The following is a 20,345-nucleotide window of genomic DNA, read 5'->3' on the forward strand; positions in this document are numbered from 1 at the left end:
TATTCGTCGCAGTCACTAACGAATACACACCAACTAGCCCAACTGTCTTCCATGATCATACTTCCAACAAAACAACCGCCCTCACACTACTAAACGGACGTATTGGCATCGAGGCATTCTACTATAGGGGAAGACTCCAACTACCTCAACAATGTTATTTCATGACTGACCTTTAAGATGACGATACCATTTGCGACTTTGGGCACTCCTCGAAAGCAATTTGGAGGCAATAGCGCCAAGCCAGAAGGGTCGCCTTGACTTTATCCGCTTCCCGAAATGCCGTCGTGGTCGTTTATAAGTTTGTTGAACGCACGTTCATCTTACCTGAGCGATTTGATTTCGGTGGTGTATAGGGTTAAGCGTACGAGCACGAACGGCACAAGTTGGAAACAGCGCGAAAACATGACACGATGGCCACCCCGCAGTCGCACGTTGCTCTCAGCTATGCAGCGCCACGCACCCTCGCCGTCAGGGCTGAAGCCTTAAAGAGGCATGGCGTCGCTGGAGGCGGTGACATGGAACTGAAAATGGAACCGCTATTTTACGGCTCTGTTCACATTGCGTGGTTAGGCTGATGATGATGGCTCACATCTGTGTCCGCAATGGCACCCCTGTCAATCATGTTGTCCCTTGAATGGTAGAAATCCACGACAATGTATTGAACAATAATTTACGTACAGTCCTTAAGGTCACTAGTGCACGTAACGACTTGCGAGCGTCCAATTAATGAAGAGGCAAAATTTATTAAAGGAAATTCCCCATACTGGAGGAGGATTGAAGGAATCTTGAATTAGTGTAACTGCAATGAATGAAAATTAGAAGTTTTGATAACCCTAAAAACTAGTATTAGGTAGACAACCGTACACCTCTGTAGACGCTCACATGTTTCGAAGCAAATGCCATGATCGCACAGGAGGACGGAAGAACCTGTGTAGACAACCAAGACCTAATCGTCCTGTAGAAAACTACAAGCCGGTCCACCTCAACGGAGGAATCCACCGCCAATAAACGATAGCTTTACCCGGTTAACTAATGGCACTTCAGACTTTTCGCTGCTTTTCGGGACCCAGAACTTTCGTCTCCGGGTGCCCTTTTTTGCGAGCGAAAAGAAAAGAACACACAAAGAAACGATGCAAAATGTTTATTTCAAAATGTTTTTCGCGCTGCTTTTCGCGAAAATATCCGAAACACATCCGATACAAAAGTCGTGGCGACTTTAAGAAAAACGGCACGCGACACTAGCTGCAGAGACACAAAGCAATGGCGAAGGCACATGGTGACATGAAAAATACCCCACGAAAACCATCGCCACTACATCAAAATATGCATTCAAATCCAATACTGAACGAATACGACAGCACTTGTGATAATCACTATATTAATAAACGTCGCAATAGAGGGCGCGCAGTGCGCCTTCATTTCGCAGTCGCTGCAGGTGCCTTTCCAGAAGTGTTGGCGTAGCGTTCTGTTCGTGTAGCTGGTGTACCCGCCAGGCAGACCAGGACTGGATAACGATTCCTTTCTACTCAATCCTTTTTTTTTCTTTTTTACTCTTTAGCTTAAGTCAAAGCACCTGCAGCGTTCAGCTTCAGACAATAGTAGACACGGGCCGTGGTGCCACTTCAACAAATAACGAATTCAAGTCGTAAACATACACGGAATGGAATACAAACAGATTCGCTACACTGTCCCCGACCAGATGGCGCTAGTACTTCGCGAACACTTATTTTCCGCAGTATAGTACGTGATTGTTCGAACCACTACAGTGCTTTCTCTTCCACGTATTTGGCTTCACTGTAGCAACCAGATACCCAAAACAGCGTTTTTGAACGCATACGTTTCCCCAGCGATAGGGAGCTTTGGGCCGTATCGGTTAGGGGAGTCGCGCAGAACAATAACACGAGGGGCATTATTGGTCCGCGCAAGCGCACCAGCGCTCCGCAATTCCACGAACCGTTAGAGTGCCCCCGGTTTCAAAGCTCCCTATTTTTGGAACATTCACTGTGGTACAATCTACATTACTTCGTTGACAGAATCACCGCACCTGCAAATGCTTACTCAAAGATCGTGCTTTGCACAACAAAAAAAAAAACTGAATTCTTGCACAGTGCAATTTAAATTCTGACATAACACCTAAGGAATGGAATCGTAGCTGCTACATTTGACAAAGAGAGAGGGAGAGAGAGAAAAAAAGAACGGTCGTGTGGTTGTCCAGAAGGGCGTCCAGCTGGCTACCCTGTTCTGGAGATGAAGAGGGGATGTAAAAGAGAAAGAATGAGGAGTTGTAACAAGAAACGATTCTCCGAATGAAAAACACACATAATTAAAACAGCGCCAGCTGACGCAACAGGTAAAAACAAAACAATGCACTGCGTCCTGCACGTGCTGAAATCACAAATGTTTGGTACTAAGGGCGTTTACATAACTTACATAACAACGAACAAAGTCAACCCTTTGACTTTAACACACGTCTTGAAAGTAACAAACGCTTTTGAGCGAACGCAAACTCTCGTCCCTCTTTTTCTAAAAGCACAAATACAACAAATACTAGGAACTTTAAAAAAAAAACGCTGCCCGATTTCTGGGCGACTAGAGGGTAACGTTTCACTTCGCATTCTTATCTTTCGGTCATCTGTCATTAGTGAGTTATAGCAAACCGGAGCCGTACAAGAACAGACGCGTGCTGGATTACCGTAGGCCAGCTGCGCCCGAGCAGGGGGCCCGTCTAGCCCCGCGCGCTGTCCAGGAGGGAGACGTCCCATAATTCACAAGTCTTAGGCTAGTACGCCAGCGCCATGCTAAAACTCTCTACTGTTGCCTTCCACCACAACATATGTCATCGGAAGGCCGCGATCAGAGAACGAAAAGAAAGGAAAGCGAACCGTTACAATCTCACGGAGAGCTCTAAGCATCAGACGGCGACTTTGAGCCACGCTGCGCGCGGCGGCGCTGGCACAAAAGCTCTCTTATGCGACCCGACCTCATGGGTGTGTGCCGAGAACGTTGGGAGGGAGCCCGGGCAGGACTTCCCTCGCGGCGGCGCGCCGGACGCCGTGGCGAAGACGTCGGCGGGGAACCAGGCGGCAACGGCGGCGGCTGCGGCGCCGGGGACGTCGGAAGAGGTGGCCCTTCTCCCGAGCACTCTGGAGCTGACGATCCCTGCGGTGATGGCTGACGGGGTAGCGGCGACTGGGGCAGCGGCCGGCGCACTCCAGAGCGACGGGGCGGTGACGACTGCGGCAGCGGCGGTCTAGCGGGCGGCGGGGACTCCGGCAGTGGCGGCCTCACTCCCGCATACTCCGGTGGCGTCGATGCCGGAGGTGGTGGCTGACTGGGTGGTGGAGACCGGGGCAGTGGGGGAGCCGACTCGGAAGGGCCCGAGGACCGGGGCTGCGACACATGCTGTCCCCTCTGTGGCGAACTGAATGCATCCTGGTTGCGACCCCGTGTTTGCTGGGAAGAAGACGGCTGAGAAAGGTACTGCACAGGAGTGGGCACCACCACTGAATACTGGGGCGGGTAACAGTATCCCGGGTAGAGCGGTGATAGTGGCGTGGGCTGCGGTGACAGAGATGCAAGGGTCGGAGTCTGCACCGGTGGCTGCACCAAGGCTGGCGGATGCAGTGGCCACGGTTGCGGAGGCTGCAGTGATTTTGGCTGCGCAGGTGCCGGCAGACTTGGTGGCATTGGCGGTGGAGGCAGCGGAAGAAAATCTCGCAGAAGAGGCAGCGGCGGGGGCGCCCGTGAGTTTGTACGCTTATTGTGCTGCGTCTGGCAAGAGCACTGGGCAGACTTCTTTTGCTGCTTCTGCGGCTGATGATACGCGCGCTCCATCGGCGGTTGTGAGGAGGGCGTGGATTTCTGTTGGCGCCGGCTCAGCTGTTGCGACCCTTGCCCCTGGGTGTGCAATCGGCAGTGCGGCGCATGGAGGTCGGGATGTGAATGCGCACACTGTTGTGCTTGCGGACGTTGTGGAAGCGCCGCTGATGACCTAGCCTGTGGGTGTACGGCTGACCGTCCACATTTGCTGTGTACTCGACGCGACCGCCGCGCGCATGGCGCTGATGGTGCCAGGCACTGGCTTGGCCGCAAAGCGTGAGGGTTCATCTCTGGCGGAGGCTGTGATGTTGAAGGTTCCCACTGCTCCTGGTCTCCCGACTCCACGAATTCTGATTCCCATGGTCCCAACTCCCACACTTCAGGTGCAGTCTCTACTTGTTGCTGCGTCGACTCCCATGAAAACCAGTTTTCCCCTGACAGCTGTTCACTCTCGGATGCTAAAGCCCAGGGGTCAGGTTGCTGCGCATGATACCCAGGTGCACTTCCCCAAGCGCTGGACGACTGCTGTGGGGACGCTGCTGATTCTTGAAGCTGCGTGTACGGCAACGGAAAATAGCCGCTATCTTGCTGCGGTGATGCTGCCAGCTCTGCCCGTTGCTGGTCACCTAAGCACGTAAATCCAGGCTCCCAGGGGTAAGACGACGGAACTGCGAACGCTGAATCTGGCTGAAGCTGGGTCCCTGCAGGATGGCTGGACCATTGTGGCTGTGATGCGAAACCTGTTCCCTGCTGCTCTCCTTGGCACATAAATCCAGGTTCCCACGGATAGGACGGTGGTCGCCGCGGTTCAGACACCGACTGAACCTGCGTCTGCGATGGCGATTGCTGGCACACTGAAGTAGAGGCAGGTGAAGGCGGAACAGGTTGCAACTGCGCTGTTTGTTGAGGTGACAACACAGTCAACAGCGACTGGCCTTCCATAAGAGGCAGATTCTGCTGCACCGGGACCAGCTGTGGCGAGGAAAGCGGAGACCAAATCTGGGCCTCTGTCACAGCGGACGAGGAAGGAAGCGCGAGTGGCTTCGGCAACTCCTCTGCAGTTTGAGACTGCCCTGACGCCGCCACTGGTGTGGGAACGAGTGCGTAGTGAGTCATCTGCGGCAGCTGTACTGGTAATGAAATCCAGTACGTAGTTGCCGGGTACTGGGCCACCGTCTGACAGAGGAACTCTGCACTCGCCGGCCGTTGCGGTGAAGACGGCTCTACTAGAGATGAGCCGGCCGATGCTTCGGACCCTGTAGGAGATGACGTACTCTCCTGCTCTGGCGACTGTCGTGGAGAACGCGCGTCCCCAACAGGAGAAGCTGGACATGAGGCAACGTTGAGCGGACGGTCTAACATTGGGGCAGTCGGTCGAGTTTCCGCTAGGGAGACTTCCATCAACTCGGGCTTAACACTGACCGCAGCCTCGCTGCTTTCTGCCGCCGTATACTGCTCAACACCTTCTCCATCACTGAAGTGTCGTCTTCTTTGGGTAGACTCGCACCGCCTGCTTTCAGGGCCCACATCAAAGACAATGGGCTCCAACTCGAGCCGCATGGCCCTCCATGGCCGGGCCCGAAGACGCGGATCCTGCAGGCTTTCTGTAGTAACGCGCTCAAGAGGGATCGAGAGTTCTGGCAACGAATGCGTTCGCGAGTAACTTTGGACAGTGTCCCTGACCAAGTCTGGAATGGAGTGAAGTTGCCAGCCGCACTCCGGTCGGCTAACACTGGCGCCCTTGCCGCTTTTCCCGCCATTAGGCGCACTTTTTTTGCTGCAATCAGTGTAGAAGCACGCATCTGCTACACCACTGCTGGAAGCTTGATTTCTCTCGCCTACGACAACTTCAGTTGGACACAGCCTGTCGTTGGCGTCTTTCTTCGTGGAATGTCTGTTTTTGCGGTAGTTTTTGAAAAAGCGCACTATCACTGACAAGAAATTTTTTTCACCTGCGGTAGCCTGCCCCCGTGCCTGCTCGCAGGATGCCGCTTCAGGTGGGGAGATTTCGAGCGGGCCGCCGTTCGTGTCAGAGGACTCGGCCTGACCATTGACGTGACAATGTTGGCCCGAGACTTCCGGACTCGACTCTTCAGGAGGAACCGGAGATCGCCAGGCAGGTGGTGTCTTCGCCGGCTCGGGTGAGAACGTCGGCGACAGAAACGGTATGGCAGGCTCTAAGCGTTGCCGAGACTCACAAGCTTCGGTCATACGGCTGTCATTTCTAAACGAAGCGCCAGCTCCCCTGGCAGCCGCTACGTCGCCGTCTGAAACAGCCCGTCCGAGGGGCCGCTGTCGTTGCCCTTGATGCGTCCCACGGTGAAGACCGTCATGGGTGTGAGAGTGGCCAAGGGGCCCGAAAGAAACCGGCCTCAAATCGGGTACCTGGCTGAGCAAGTGTCTTTCCAGAAAGTTGCGATGCTGCCTTGGATCCTGCATGTCGACTCTCTGTGCCACCAACGGTATCGCCAAATCGGGAGTCGTACTCTCTCGAGCTGTGGCCGTTTCCTCGTTTGAAGCCGGACGACTGGCGACAGGATCGCCGTCGTCCCTGAAAGGATTACTCATATCGGCAGCCCTCGTTTCAGTTTAGCAACCAGCCGAAGCGTGAAAGTGAATGGACGGCCCGGACAAACGCCAGCAGGTTGTAATTCTTCGCCGCAGATCACACGTATTTTCTATGCCAACCGAAACAATACTTGACCACAGCCGTCGATATCTTGCAGATGATCTTGGACGTGAACAACCGCGACCTCCTGCCTGTCAGTCTTGTGAACTCAAAGTGACGTTGCAGAACTGTAGCTCTCAACGAGTGCCCTTCAGCAGGCTAGCAAACTGCCCGATGTCCCAGAATTCAGTGCCAAGGATTCTTTCCACAAAAACCGCACTGATGCACACCCTAGGTGGAGAGAATGTTCCAGAATTCAGTGCCAAGGATTCTTTCCGCTAAACCATACCGATGCATAAGGCTTGTCTCTAGGTGGAGAGAGGCAACCGAAAACGCCCACTTGTTGCGTATTCTTCAGCACCATGCACCCTAATAGTGCCACCGCACCGCCAATCGTTGAATTACAGCAGAAGGCAGGGATGACTTCTAAGACGGTTCTCCTGTCGACTTGCCGGTTTTCATCCTGCGCCTTCGTTTTTCTCCGAACCGGGACGGGGCGTTAGTGGTCCCCCGGGAAGAGACCCACTAATCCAGATTACGACTTCGTCTCAGGCAAGCCGAGCCGCCCGGACACTAACTGCCTCTCCTTGTATCTGCATGAAAAACAAACAAAAAAGGAACAATCAAGTAAATGTCGTAGCAGAAACTCTAGCACTTTCTGCGGACTCCACTGGAACCTAGCACTAAAGAGCAGCAAAAAAAAACATACACGCGAAGTAGGCTCCAAACCATGAAGCATTGACTTGATGGGTCTACAAAGTAAAACGAACAATAGAGCAATCGTTTAAGCATCTTTTTACTATTTGCCAAAGACATAGTGTTTGTAAACCACCAAATAATATTCCGTCAGTTGTTAGCCGCGCAGTACGAACACAGATAAATAGGCCTCTTCGTATTTGGGCTTTTTTTTTTTTTGCGGAATTCAGGAGGTAAAAATCGGGCAACATATTTTTTTTTCATTCACATCCGGGTATAAATCGGGTTATTCGGAAAATGTTGCATAATTCTGGATTTTCCGGGTGGTATTTTGCAGTAGACGACAATTTAATAATTCAGTGCTCGTTTTTCTTGAGGGCTTAAAATGCTCCTGTTTTGCACAAAGATTTGCAAACAATATGGAAACGGCAGGTTGTAGTACTGCAACTTTTACCAAATCGGGATTTTTGTTTGTTACAATTTTGTTGCCGCAAATATTGCCATATGCTGCGCAGCACCTCCGTCTACGGGCAAGACCTGCCTGCCTTTGTTTCTGCCCTATTAATTCAGAGTCCCAGCGATCATTTTAAACATGGTTTGGTTTAAACCAAACCATTTTAAACAAACGCAGAACATGCTCGGAGCAGGACGTCGTAGCGTGGTTCGCGCTTGATACAGTGATGCCAGTAAGACATTTGGTCAGTACCTGTGTTCTGGCTTCTCGTTTCTAAAACGTACTCTTCGAACCTCATCTCAAATTAAGAACCACCACAAAAAAACGGCTGAGGCTTAACTTGGTTAAGCCTGGAGAATGCGAAGCATCATCGTGTCGCGTAATTTGGAGGCGCACAACCACAGCGACGGCGCGAGGTGGGCCCTCGTTTCTCCACTGTCGTGACGTCATCGTGTCACGTGGTGTGACGTCATGTATCACGTGATTTGGAGGCGCACAACCACAGCGACGGCGCGAGGTGGGCCCCCGTTTGGATGGATGGATGGAAAAAACTTTATTGTCAATAAATTGGTGTTCTTGACCCTTACGGGTCACTGGGCGCCGTGGTCGATCCTTGGTCCAGGATGACGCACTTGACTGCTGCCATCGTGGCTCGGCGCACAAGGAATCGTTGCGCTTCCTCGTCCTCGCTGGCCAGCAAGTGCTCCCACTGCATCACACTCGGGTTTATTCTTGGCTCTAAGTCTGCCTTAGGGCAGGTCCATGTGATATGTTCTAGTGTAGGTGTACCCTGACACCACGGACATTCGTCTGCATATTGTGTAGGGAAAATCTTGTGTAGTTTGTGAAGGTGTGGGTAGGTACCGGTTTGTAGTCTGCGCCAGTCTACCGCCTCCTCTTTGGTGAGCCTTTTGTGTGGGGCTGGGTAGCGTTTCCGCTGACCCCTGTAATGATCGAGTATATCTGAGTACGTGGGGGTAACTGGGTCAAAGGTGCCTGTGGTGCAAAGTGCTGAGTCTGCTCGGTTGACGTATTGGGGCAACGTGGCAGCAGACGAGTTAGCTCGTGGGCCCCCGTTTCTCCACTGTCGTGACGTCACCGTGTCACGTGGTGTGGCATCATCGTGTCACGTGATTTGGAGGCGCATAACCACGGTGAAGGGCTGAAGTGGTAGCTAAAGTAGTATGCTTCGCATAATACAAAGCGTTAAAAAAAGGGAGAGAAAAAATTACCGACGATTACGTTACTTCCTAATGCGAAATTTGAGCGCAGCAAATAAGCTGTTTCACCTTTTCGATAGATTGAGGCAAAGAAATCGAGCAACACATGTATGCGCTATCACAGAATTTTTTTTTTTATTTTTCACACGTATTCGCAATTTCGGCTCGGGCGGTGCACATATACAGATCCGCCGCCACCGATCTGGCTCTCTGATTGCCACCGCACAGGGGTTGCATTGGAGGAGGAGCGAAGAAAGGAATTAAGTTCGAGCCGGCGCTTTGACAACCGGAGACTCGCAGGAAGAGGGGGCAGGGGGGCGGCGTGTACACCCAGCGGCAAACGATGGGGGCAGAAGCGCGCGCAGCAAGCGGACAACACGATAAAGGGAGGAGGGAAGAGATAGCAGCGACTGACTGATGCCGCTGACGCCGATAGCGCTGGGGGGATGAAAGGGGGGCGGAGCTGGCTACGAGGCCGACGACAACGCCGACGCCGACGACGACGCGAAACCCAGGAACGGACGCCAAAGAGCTGCGCTCTAAAACTTTAAAATGATCAGTTGACAGAAGTCACCACGCTTCCGTATTAAGCACTATATAAGGCAGGTGCTCATTTTCGTGCGGGGTCTCAGCTTAGTACACGGGAAAACCAAGTTCCCTGGAAGGCTTGTTCTCGGGTAGAAACTGGGTTTGGTTTATTGAGGTTTAACGTCCCAAAACGACTCAGGCTACGAGGAACGTCGTAGTGAAGAGCTCCGGAATAATTTCGACCACCTGGATATCTTTAACGTGCACTGACATCGCACAGTACACGGGCGCCCATTGCGTTCCGCCTCCGTCGAAACGCGGCCGCCGCGGTCGGGTTCGAACCCGGGTACTCCGGCTCGGTAGACGAGCGCCTTAACCACTCAGCCACCGCGACGGGTACTCTAGAAATTGGTTGGTTGGTTTTTGAGGAAAGGAAATGGCGCAGTATATGTCTCACATATCTCGGCAGACACCTGAACCGCGCCATAAGGGAAGGGAGGAGTGAAAGAGGAAAGGGAGAAAGGTGCCGTAGTGGAGGTCTCCGGAATAATTTCGAACACCTGGAGATCTTTAACGTGCACTGACATCGCACAGTACACGGGCGCCTATTGCGTTTCGCCTCCATCGAAACGCGGCCTCCCCGGTCGGGTTCGAACCCGACTACTCCAGCTCGGTAGATGAGCGCCTTAACCACTCAGCCATCACAACGGGTACTCTAGAAATTGGTTGGTTGGTTTTTGAGGCAAGGAAATGGCGGAGTATCTGTCTCGCATATCTCGGCGGACACCTGAACAGCGCCGTAAGGGAAGGGAGTGTTTAGAGGAAAGGGAGAAAGAGGTGCCGTAGTGGAGGTAGACGAGCGCCTTACCACTGAGCCACCGCGGCGGGTAAACTCGCCTTCATCGAAATTTGGCCGGAATCGCAGCCGCGTCTTTCGGGTAAGCCGCCGAGCGCCATAACCACTGAGCCATCGCGGCGGCAGAACCCGGGTTTAACCTGATTTTTAACATGATTAAGACTGAGCTAAAATTGGGTTTTCCGGAAAACGATGGACCCTAAATGTAAATCACTGAACGAAGTAAACCATTTATTACCGCAACTACTGTGGCTCGTCTAGCACGGTCCCCGAACTCATACTGCATGCATGAGAGGTCACGTGACATTTTAGTGCAATAGCAGTACAGGTCCCGTTCTCAGGAAAAGCCGGTGTCCGTCCGTCCGTGTAACGAATTAACAAGGTGGCCCATCTGCCACAGCGGGCCACGGTGGTTGGCAGAGCTAGGTCACGTGACCCTGTGACGTCATCACAACCTGCCCACTGTGGCAGGTGCTAACACTCCTCACGTGGCCGGTGGCATTTAACGCAATTCAACCGCACGCGAACACATTGGCCGAAAAGAAAGCAGTACAGAATGACCAAATCCACATATACGGGCACGTAGACATTACCTAGCAGAAAAAGAAGTAGCACTTGCGCGGGAGGGATCTGCCAGAGGTTTAACGGAAGCCAGACACTATTTTTAGAAATAGGTTGTTGTTTTTTTTTTCTGGTAAAGGGACGCTTTCTGCGGCATAGTAACACCAATGTTGGCGGACACCAGAAAACAGGCGAATCAAGTTAATGTGAAGTCATTAACTGAATTCTAATTGTTAACTTAGTAACTACTGTATAACTAGAAGCCATCATTTCTGTACTGCCAATTACTTTGTACTTGGTGGGAAGACAGAGCAAAAAACGACAACCACAGGGGAGGACAAGACACAAAAGAACGTTCTTTTGTGTCTTGTCCTCCCCTGTGGTTGTCGTTTTTTGCGCTGTCTTCCCACCAAGTATGAATTACCTACTCGCCCAGCACCATGTTTTACTGAAGTTCAATTACTTTGCTGCACTGTATGATGTTTTTGAAATATTGTTATGTAACCACTCCCCTCTATAATGCCCCAGGCCCTGAGGATACACGAAATAAGCAAACAAATTACAGATAAACGCTTGATTGCAATTAGATTTGTAGCCTGCCGTTATTAGTAATAGCCATATCATCCCCCGATGTAAATATTTCTCGGCACGGGATTCTGTTTGAACGCTTCCATGGTGCTGGAGCTCAGAACGAAAGGAATGAATCGGTGCTTCGAATAATTCCGACAAAGCGACGGTCGCTTGGCGCTCAGTGACTTGTCCAATAATTCCTTGTAAAAAAACTTGCAAATAAAAACGCTACTCAGCGTATGTGCCACCACGTCCCTCGTGACTGCCGGTAGAGGCGGTCCTACAAGTGGCTGCTGCAGATATGTACATCGGTTATTTCAGTGCAACCCATGGACGCCTGACACCCCCTCTTGGAGCACACAACTAATAAAATAGTTGTCGTCCGCTCCGACAGGGGGCGCCAGGCGTCCGTGGGTGACCTCATTACTGCGAACACGGCCACCGCTGAGAACGACTTACAGAACAGCCTGCGGCTTAAACAGCATCGCTGCTAAAAAAAGCGACATTCCAAACATGAAAATTGGCGACCAAAACCTCAAGAATTTCTCCTGACACATCGGTGATTACGCACTTAGTCCACTTAGAAATCATATAATGGGTGTTTCACTTAAGACTTGACACAATTTTTTTAAATAGGCTTTTTTAGTTAGAAAAACGCTGTTTTCGGCATAGCATTGCCATCGGTGAGTACATCGGAATACAGCTAAGACGTGCTAACTAGTAGGCTGGTTAACTAATGTTGAATAGTTAACTTCTAGGCTCATAAATTATTGGAATGCGTGCAGCTCGCCGTAACTGACATCCGTGTCAGTTTTTAGAATTTCGAAAACGCGGTTACCCTCGGCGCTGTGGCCCAACAAATTTTGGCTATTTCGACGAGTAACGTGCACTGGAGAGGTTGCTTTGCCTGCAAGCTTCTCGAAAGCGTGTGTATTTTGACGCGATGTAGCCGAACTTTGTTGGGGCACAGCGCCAAGGGTAACCGCATTTCCGAAATTCTAAAAAATTATGTGCATATTAGTTACGGTGGGCTACACACCTCTCAATAATTAAGAAGCCTAACAGTAATAATTAAAAAGTTAACTATTAATTATTAGGCCACCAGCCTGCTGGTTAGCACGTCTTAGCTGTATTCTGGTGCATTACACAGCCGACAATGATATGCCGAAAAAGCTCCCTTCTAACTCGAAACGCCTATTTTTTTAAATTGTGTAAACTCTTTGGTGAAACACCCTGTATATAGTACTCACTATACATTGTTTTCATTCCGTTAAAAGGCCGTTCCACGTCCATCGCTCTACTAGAACTATGGCGCTGATCAACACACATAAGGTTAGGCTACAGGCAAAACAAATAGCCTGCAAAAAAAAATAGACAGTGAGTACAGCAGCCGGCGTAGCTCAGTTCGTACAGCACCGCACGCGACAAGCGGAGGACGTGGGTTCGGATCCCGGCGGCGACGGTGCGTCGTTTTCGTCTACCACGACAGAGTTAAAGGTCACGTTCGGCGGAAAGGCCGGCGTCTGGAAAATCCTGATTGGTCGAGAGGGTGGTGACGTAGAAAACCAGTTTCTTTAAAAAGAAAAAAAAAGTGGCCAAGCGGAACCGAAGTGCCGTCCTTTGAGGGGAAAGCCCGGCACGCTGTACACTTTCCACCACTGAGGAACGTTTGTTCAGCGGAACAAATTAAAGCCTTGTATGAGCACCCCGCACGGCACAGTGGGATAATTACATTTCAGGAACACTTCGTTACAAAGGGTCACTAATTAGCATCCCCAATTATTATACGCGCAGTTCTGTAACAAACAAGTACGTGATGGTAATAAGCTTATCGATGTCTGCGACAGGGGGCGCCAGGCCACCCCCAAACGACGGTAAGGACCCTTATACGCTATTGTGTCACACTCTTAACGTGAATTTAAAGGGGCCCCAAGTATTTCCTCCAATTTCTACAAACTGACTTTAACCCTGCAACGGACAGATATTTTTTTATTTTCAAAAATGGCACAAAACGGGTCATTTAGTACCTGTGGTGCCATCTATCGGCACATGCCGCCGATAGGACCCGAATCTACGACCTCCGAATTGGTTCGGTTTTGCCACACACTAAACATGCGTCATCTTCAATTTCTCTACGCAGCTTCGCGTTCTAAGAATGCCCGATCTCGCTTCAAAGAGTAGGGCGATGCCTCTTGAATTACGACGGAACGATTCCTTACAGATTTGCCTTACCCTTTTTATACAGGTCAAGAGAACGTTTTTTTAGGCCCACCGCGGTGGCTCCGTGGCAAGGCGCTCGTCTACCGAGCCGGAGTACCCGGGTTCGAATCCGACCGCGGCGGCCGCGTTTCGATGGAGGCGGAACGCAAGAGGCGCCCGTGTGCTGTGCGATGTCGGTGCACGTTAAAGATCCCCAGGTGGTCGAAATTATTCCGGAGACCTCCACTACGGCACCTCTTTCTCTCATTCTTCTTTCACTCCAGCCTTCCTCCCTTCCCTTATGGCGCGGCTCGGGTGTCCGTCGAGATATGTGAGACAGGCACAGCTTCTAGTCACCATACAGGCACTGCGCCGAGATATGTTAGACAGGTACTCTCCACCTTCCACATGTCAACTGTCCCACTCTCCCGTTGACCCTCTCTCCTACCCACTTGTTGGGATGGAGAGGGAGACGCCAGAACAAGAATGGCTCCGCAAAAAAAAAATTACTAAGAAGTTTAGTTTAGTTTATGGGTGTTAACGTCCCAAAGCGACTCAGGCTAGGAGGGACGCCGTAGAGAAGGGCTCCGGAAATTTCGACCACCTGGGTTAACGTGCACTGACATCGCACAGCACACTTGCCACAAGAATTTCGCCTCCACAGAAATTCCACCGCCACGGCCGGGATCGAACCCGCGTCTGCAGCCGAACACCATATCCACTGAGCCACCGCGGCGGCAATTAATAAGAAGAAAATGATTCGGACAACAGCAGGCATAGCTCCGCGCCACTGTGCCAGTGGTCGTATCAGGACATGCCGCGTCCTAACAATGTGACACACAATGCATACTTTCGTTGTCGGAATAGGAATAGGCGCAGAATGAGAGTAGATTGAGGAGTGAAGATCAACGGACTCAGAATTGGTATAGAATCACAACTGGCATAGAATCAGAACTGAGATGGATTGGCCAGTGAAAGAAGAACGCTATCGCCCTTAACTTTTTTTTTTTTACCTCGCTTTTAAAGCTCCTTATTTTTGCGTCCTGAGGATACATCCATGAGACGGTTCGCTTTGGAGCCGGCTCGCTTTTCCGCGGCTATTGGGCGCTTCACCGTGTGACGTCACACCAACGGCTGACGTCACGGGGAGAAGAGACCAATAGCGCGCCGAGAAGCGGGCCGGCTCCAAAGCGAACCGTCCTGTCTATTTGACCCCTGGTTTCCTGCATACTTACTGGTCAATTTTTCTATAACACTCTATCCGTTACTCTTTCTCTACAAGCTAGCCGGATAACGAGGCGACACCTGTCGCCTGTTCCAATCTACATATGGCACGCGCAAGGTAGGAATGAAGGTACAGAGATATCTGCCAGGGACGGAAGGGCGGGCGTGCGACACCAGGTGACGCGGAACGCAGTTTTGCCACGGTTGCCCACGTCCCGCGAAATTCTGACCGCGACCGTACGTTTCGTTTCTCCTTCTCACATAAATGCGACCACTAGGAAGGAAATAATTTTTTTCCGCGACGATGCTATTCGACCAGCAAGCTGCAATGCATCCATTCAAGCCGGAAAGCTCTAACATAAAGTCAGGATCGCTGAAGTAAATGTGCGGACTAAATAAGCGGACCACACTCTTCGTTTCCAGGCGCAATCATGCGTGTCCCACGAGAAACCAAGACGCATTGTTATTTATTTATTTATTTATTTGGACATGCTGCAGGCCAACGCTTATAGGCTCAAGCAGGAGGGGCTTACAAGTGTAAGCATACAACAAAAATAACACAAGGAGGAAAATAACACACTTCTGAAGAAAAAAAAAAGAGAAAAATTGCTAGGCAATAAATGGCAACCGCTGATCTCGTGTATGATAGGAATGCGACTTTCACGACAAGTAACTCGTTTGTAAGGAAAACAGGATTACATTAGGCATGCAAAATATGGCTTTCTAATTCTTTCATCAAATCATTGCTTTTAAATATGTTACGCGGTAAAGAATTCCCTCCTGGAACTGTACGGGGGAAAAACTGCATTTAAATGTGTTAGTGCGATCAAAAATTGGGGCTAAAAATTGCTCATGTTTATGCCGCGTCGTCATTGTACTAGGCTGTTTAAGAAACTCTGGGATGGTCAACTTAATCTTTCCGGAAAGACTGTTATCATCCGGGCTGCTAAACTAGGTATATTATTATGCTTCATTAAATTAGAAGGGGAATGTGTCCCTGACAAACGGCATCCGCATCGCTACCAGGGTAAAAATAGAAAATGAGTCCCGATTTCCGTTCGGGCAAAGCGCAAATTGCGTTAGATGGCAACGGCATATTCCGCTTACTTAGCATCTGTCGGCACCTGGACGGTTCTAGGGCGGTCTGAGAGCGACGCACGAGCAAGTACCATTTACATTAAAATTCGCGCAGAAATATAACCAACGGACAAATCCATTAATAAGGTCCCACACTGTTAGCCAAACATCGTCCGAAATAAGCCTGAATCATATGGTTTCCAGGGCACACGTAACACACGGGTGGGGATGATATGTCGCCCACCGGCAGGCCCGAGCTCTCTTATACCTGGCTTCCCCCTCAGCCGATTAGGAAGAGGAACACGTTATACAGCCATAATCAGCTTCGCCGAACACCTACAGGCCTACAGAGAGACCAGATAGACGTACCCCACAGCTCACAAAACTCAAGACAAGAATAACACACAGCCTTCGGCGACTACAAACAGATACTCTCCTAACACCTCTCCACCAATGGTACCACTCACTCTGCAAACCACAGTGCCCACACTGTGAAGAAATATTTACGGCTTTTCACACGGTGTGGGCACGCAAATTCAATCCCGCTATTGACAGTATTCATAATCCAAGCCGCCGCGGTGGCTCAGTGGTTACAGTGTTCGGCTGCTCACCCGAAAGACGCGGGTTCGATCCCAGCCGCGGTGGTCGCATTTCGATCGAGGCGAAACACAAGAGGCCCGCGTACTGTGCGATGCCAGTGCGCGTTAGAGAACCCCAGGTGGCCGCATGCACGCACGCACGCACGCACACACACACGCGCGCGCACACACGCACGCACACACACAAACACACACACCGCTTCGCACAGCTTCGAGGCCGTTTGCAGGTACAGTCGGGGACAAAAGCCTTCGGACCACGTGTTCCTCTAACGAAGCCGATACCTCTGCTATTAGTCGGCGGCTGGAGACCACACTTGTGGAGGTAAAAGTTAAATTTTTGTTCTTTCATCTCCACAAGTGCGGTCTCCAGCCGCTGTCTGATAGTAGAGCTATAAGCTTCGTTTGAGCAACACGTGGTCCGGAGACTTTTGTCCCCGACTGTACGTGCTTCAACAACCTCCAAAAGAAATGCCCGCGCCTGACGGCGGGATCCTCTTACCCCTGCCAGTCAGCGCCGCAAGTCAGTTCGGATAGGTCTCCGCGACTAAATTCATAACCAAGAGCAAACGCCACACGCCGACAATCATGGAAGCCCGCACGTCTGAATGCGTCACGGCCATTAGCTACAGGCGCTGGACTAGCAGACGACCACAGGCGCAACGGACTCCGCCAACAGTCACCGCCTAATGCGGACACCATCTCGCATTCAGCGCGTACAGGGTCAGGGCTAGAGCGGGCCATTTTATAGAACAACCACCGCAACAGTCCGTCTTTAAGGGCAAAACCTCAAGGCAGTGGGCGCGGGGAAAGTTCGACGACAGGGGCACTATAGCTCCGGCAAGGCTAGACAGACGTGCATGAACTGCATAGACAAGTCATCGTACAAGAGTATTCGTGGGTAGTATAAAAACTGGCCTCGGTGACAGCAGGAGTCATATATAAACCGAACGAAAAACGGCGGCCGTTAAAAACACCGCTTAATGTAAACCACACGACTGAGTAGGCTTTCCTCACGTCCTCAATCGGGGATTTAGTGAAATCACGGCACCGTGGTCGCATTTCACAGCCAGGCATGCTTATCAGGCAAAACAAATCGAGCGAACATCGCGAACAAGCAATAAAACTCTGTAAGAAATGCATTGGCCAAGACGGAGTTCAAAACGACAGCGAGAACAAAGGGAATGGCGGGCCGTTACGAGTGTCCGCGTTTTTTCGAGTGTCCGGACGTTGAGAGTAAACAAAATCGGCTTATCACTCACTTTCCTCTCTCCGCGTAGCAGGCGCGAACCGCAGTCACCAATCACAAGCAGGACACAGGTCCGTCCAGTCACTGTCACAGTTTTCAACAAAAGTTCATGTTCGGACCAACAGCAACCACGCGCGCGCGTAGCAGGACTAAAAAACAACGGCTCTAACGGTTAGCTCTGTAGCGCCATCGCTTGGCAAAAGACTGAAGTATTCAAATTAGTTCAACAGTTTTCCGTTTAATTTCAGCTTAAGTGGCGCTGAAGTCGTGAGCGCTGTTAATCACATTAATAGGTTAATACGTTTTTTTTGTTTCCCATCACTGTTGCACGAACATTTTTACTTTTGTTTCATTAGCTACTGGAACCAAACTCGACGTAGTGAAGCGAAGCTGACGGAAAGATAGAGATTTATCCTTCGTCTTTACTCTATCCAAGTGGCTCAACTTTTCTTGTGATCCTCTTTATGCTCTCACGGCCAGATCGCTTGTTCGAGCACAAATTTTGCAAAAGCAAGAATATAGGCGAAATTTGGAAGCGGTTATGAAGACGGTTCGGCAAGACGAAGCGTACGACGATTAATCAGCGACGTAATATTGCGAGTACATCGGACATTTTGGTTTTTGGCGCAGCTCGTAGATAGCGCATGATACCAGAGTCTCGTCGGCGAGGAAATAGTGATGGTAACGGTGTTTCAGCTGTTATCAGCGCATCGCTAACTCAGTCGCGCGTCTGCAGTGTGGTTGTCAGCGCGCGCCGCTCGGCGGCGTCCAACAGCGTCTTGGAGTGGCTCGGCGCGGTGAACGCTGATGAAAGGAAAGGTTAGAGGCAAGGCAGTAGGTTGTAGCGCGCGGCACGCTGAGACCCTCATCATTCCTGCAGCCTCTCGCACGACACATCCGGCCTGCACGGTACGTTGAGCCGTGCGTTCACGCTACGGGCGGGGAAGAGCGGTTTCTGCCTTTTCACAGCTTTGAAACGCAACAGGCGCACTCCACGATGACGGAGCCAATAGTAAGGTCGGCATGTTTAGTGTGGGTCGTGGTGCGGGCGTCAGATCAGCTTGTCAGTTCTATAACTTGCTAAAATTTCGGAAAGTCGGGCGGAAACCACATGCAGTGATCGTCATAGGTTGTCCACATCAAGATTCGCTTGAACGAACGGCAGTTTATCTGAGCGAAATCTGTCCCGCATTTTCCTACTGATTAATGCATTTGTGTCGTTCACGCCCGTACCATGTTATCACCTTGGCTAGAGTCGACATTAAGAAGGGACACTGGAAGACCTTGCCATCGCCTCCTATCGATCATAGTGCCAGTAATTCCTCCAACACACTGATCGAGATGAAACACCAAGGCATGCAGGTGAGGTCTGAATGAAACGAGACTCACCATGGCATCGTCAGTTCGAGCTTCCTGGCCGCACTGCATGCGTACTCTGGAATAGCCCCGGAACTACAACGCCGGCGCGGCGTTATACGAAACTCGACGCAGCGCTTCAGCGCCAAACGCCGCGTCATCGCAGAATTGCCCGTTATCTCTGAGCAGCGCGCTGGACCGTATTAGACTGTCGCTTGCGCTCCGAATCGAGTCAAATTTTGTAGGCGTTGCAGCCATCGGTTTTCGGCCCCTGAAATTTCTTTCAGTGCCGCTTTGCTACACCTGGTGACAGCGCTAGTTCGTTCTCTATGCGGAACCTGCGCTACTCAAGCATACTGCACTGTCTGCCACTGAAAGCTAGTTGGTAGGGTTAACGACAAAACCTAGGAACACAGACAAGAAAAAAAAAACGCTGCGTTGTACAACATTTTTATTAAGCTGGCTTCGCCACTTCTTGTCGGCAGCAAAACGACGAAAAAGCGCGAAGCTAGACGCGAAGCCGCGCTGTCTCAGTGGTTATGGCGCGATCGGCCGCTGACCCATAAGGCGCGGGTTCGATTCCGACCGCGGCGGCCGAATTTCGATGGAGGCGAAATTCTAGGTGCGATGTCAGTGCACGTGACGGAAACTCCAGCACCGTGCCGTATCTCCAACTTTGGCTGGTGACCTTGAAAGAGGACGTCCCGACTATGCACTGCTTGGACGCCACAACCGGCAGCCTGAAGGCCGCCCGCAATGGTGCTGCAATAATTTTCGTTTCTTTTTAGGCCTTCTTAAATAAAGTTTTTCACCACCACCACCACCCCAGGTGGTGGAAATTTCCGGAGCCCTTCACTACGGAGTCCCTCATAGGCTGAGTCACTTTGTGATGTTAAACCCTCATAAGCCAGCCAATCAAAATTTTTCTGGAGGCCTCCACAGTGACCCGCCGCGGTGGCTCAGTGGTAAGGCACTCGTCTACCGAGCCGGAGTACCCGGGTTCGAACCCGACCGCGGCGGCCGCGGCGAAACGCAAGAGGCGCCCGTGTGCTGTGCGATGTCAGTGCACGTTAAAGATCCCCAGGTGGTCGAAATTATTCCGGAGACCTCCACTACGGCACCTCTTTCTCTCTTTCTTCTGTCACTTCTACCTTCCTCCCTTCTCTTACGGCGCGGTTCAGGTGTCCGCCGATATATGTGAGACAGATACTGCGCCATTTCCTTTCCTCAAAAAACCAATTTACAATTTAGGGCTTCACAGTGGCACCTCTT

At 51.1% G+C, this 20,345-nt stretch overlaps 1 protein-coding gene across 3 annotated transcripts; it reads right to left on the reverse strand.

Moving 5' to 3' along the window:
- Positions 1–1,126: 1,126 nt before the first annotated feature.
- On the reverse strand, positions 1,127–19,302 carry LOC149330686 (uncharacterized). Of its 3 annotated transcripts, XM_089561322.1 has the most exons (3): positions 19,107–19,302; positions 17,731–17,801; positions 1,127–7,080 (listed from the first exon to the last, which is right to left on the reverse strand). In XM_089561322.1, the coding sequence occupies exon 3, from the start codon at positions 6,385–6,387 to the stop codon at positions 2,905–2,907; it is 3,483 nt and encodes a 1,160-aa protein (XP_089417448.1). In that variant the 5' UTR covers positions 6,388–7,080; positions 17,731–17,801; positions 19,107–19,302; the 3' UTR covers positions 1,127–2,904. The 3 variants fall into 3 exon arrangements, with proteins under 3 accessions (XP_089417448.1, XP_089417449.1, XP_089417447.1); XM_089561323.1 differs by lacking the exon at positions 17,731–17,801; XM_089561321.1 differs by lacking the exon at positions 19,107–19,302 and having other exon boundaries at positions 17,731–17,867.
- Between the last annotated feature and the right edge of the window lie 1,043 nt (positions 19,303–20,345).

This window comes from Amblyomma mixtum, chromosome 9 (assembly GCF_055824585.1).
Source record: "Amblyomma mixtum isolate Tamu chromosome 9, ASM5582458v1, whole genome shotgun sequence".
Classification (NCBI taxonomy): domain Eukaryota; kingdom Metazoa; phylum Arthropoda; class Arachnida; order Ixodida; family Ixodidae; genus Amblyomma; species Amblyomma mixtum.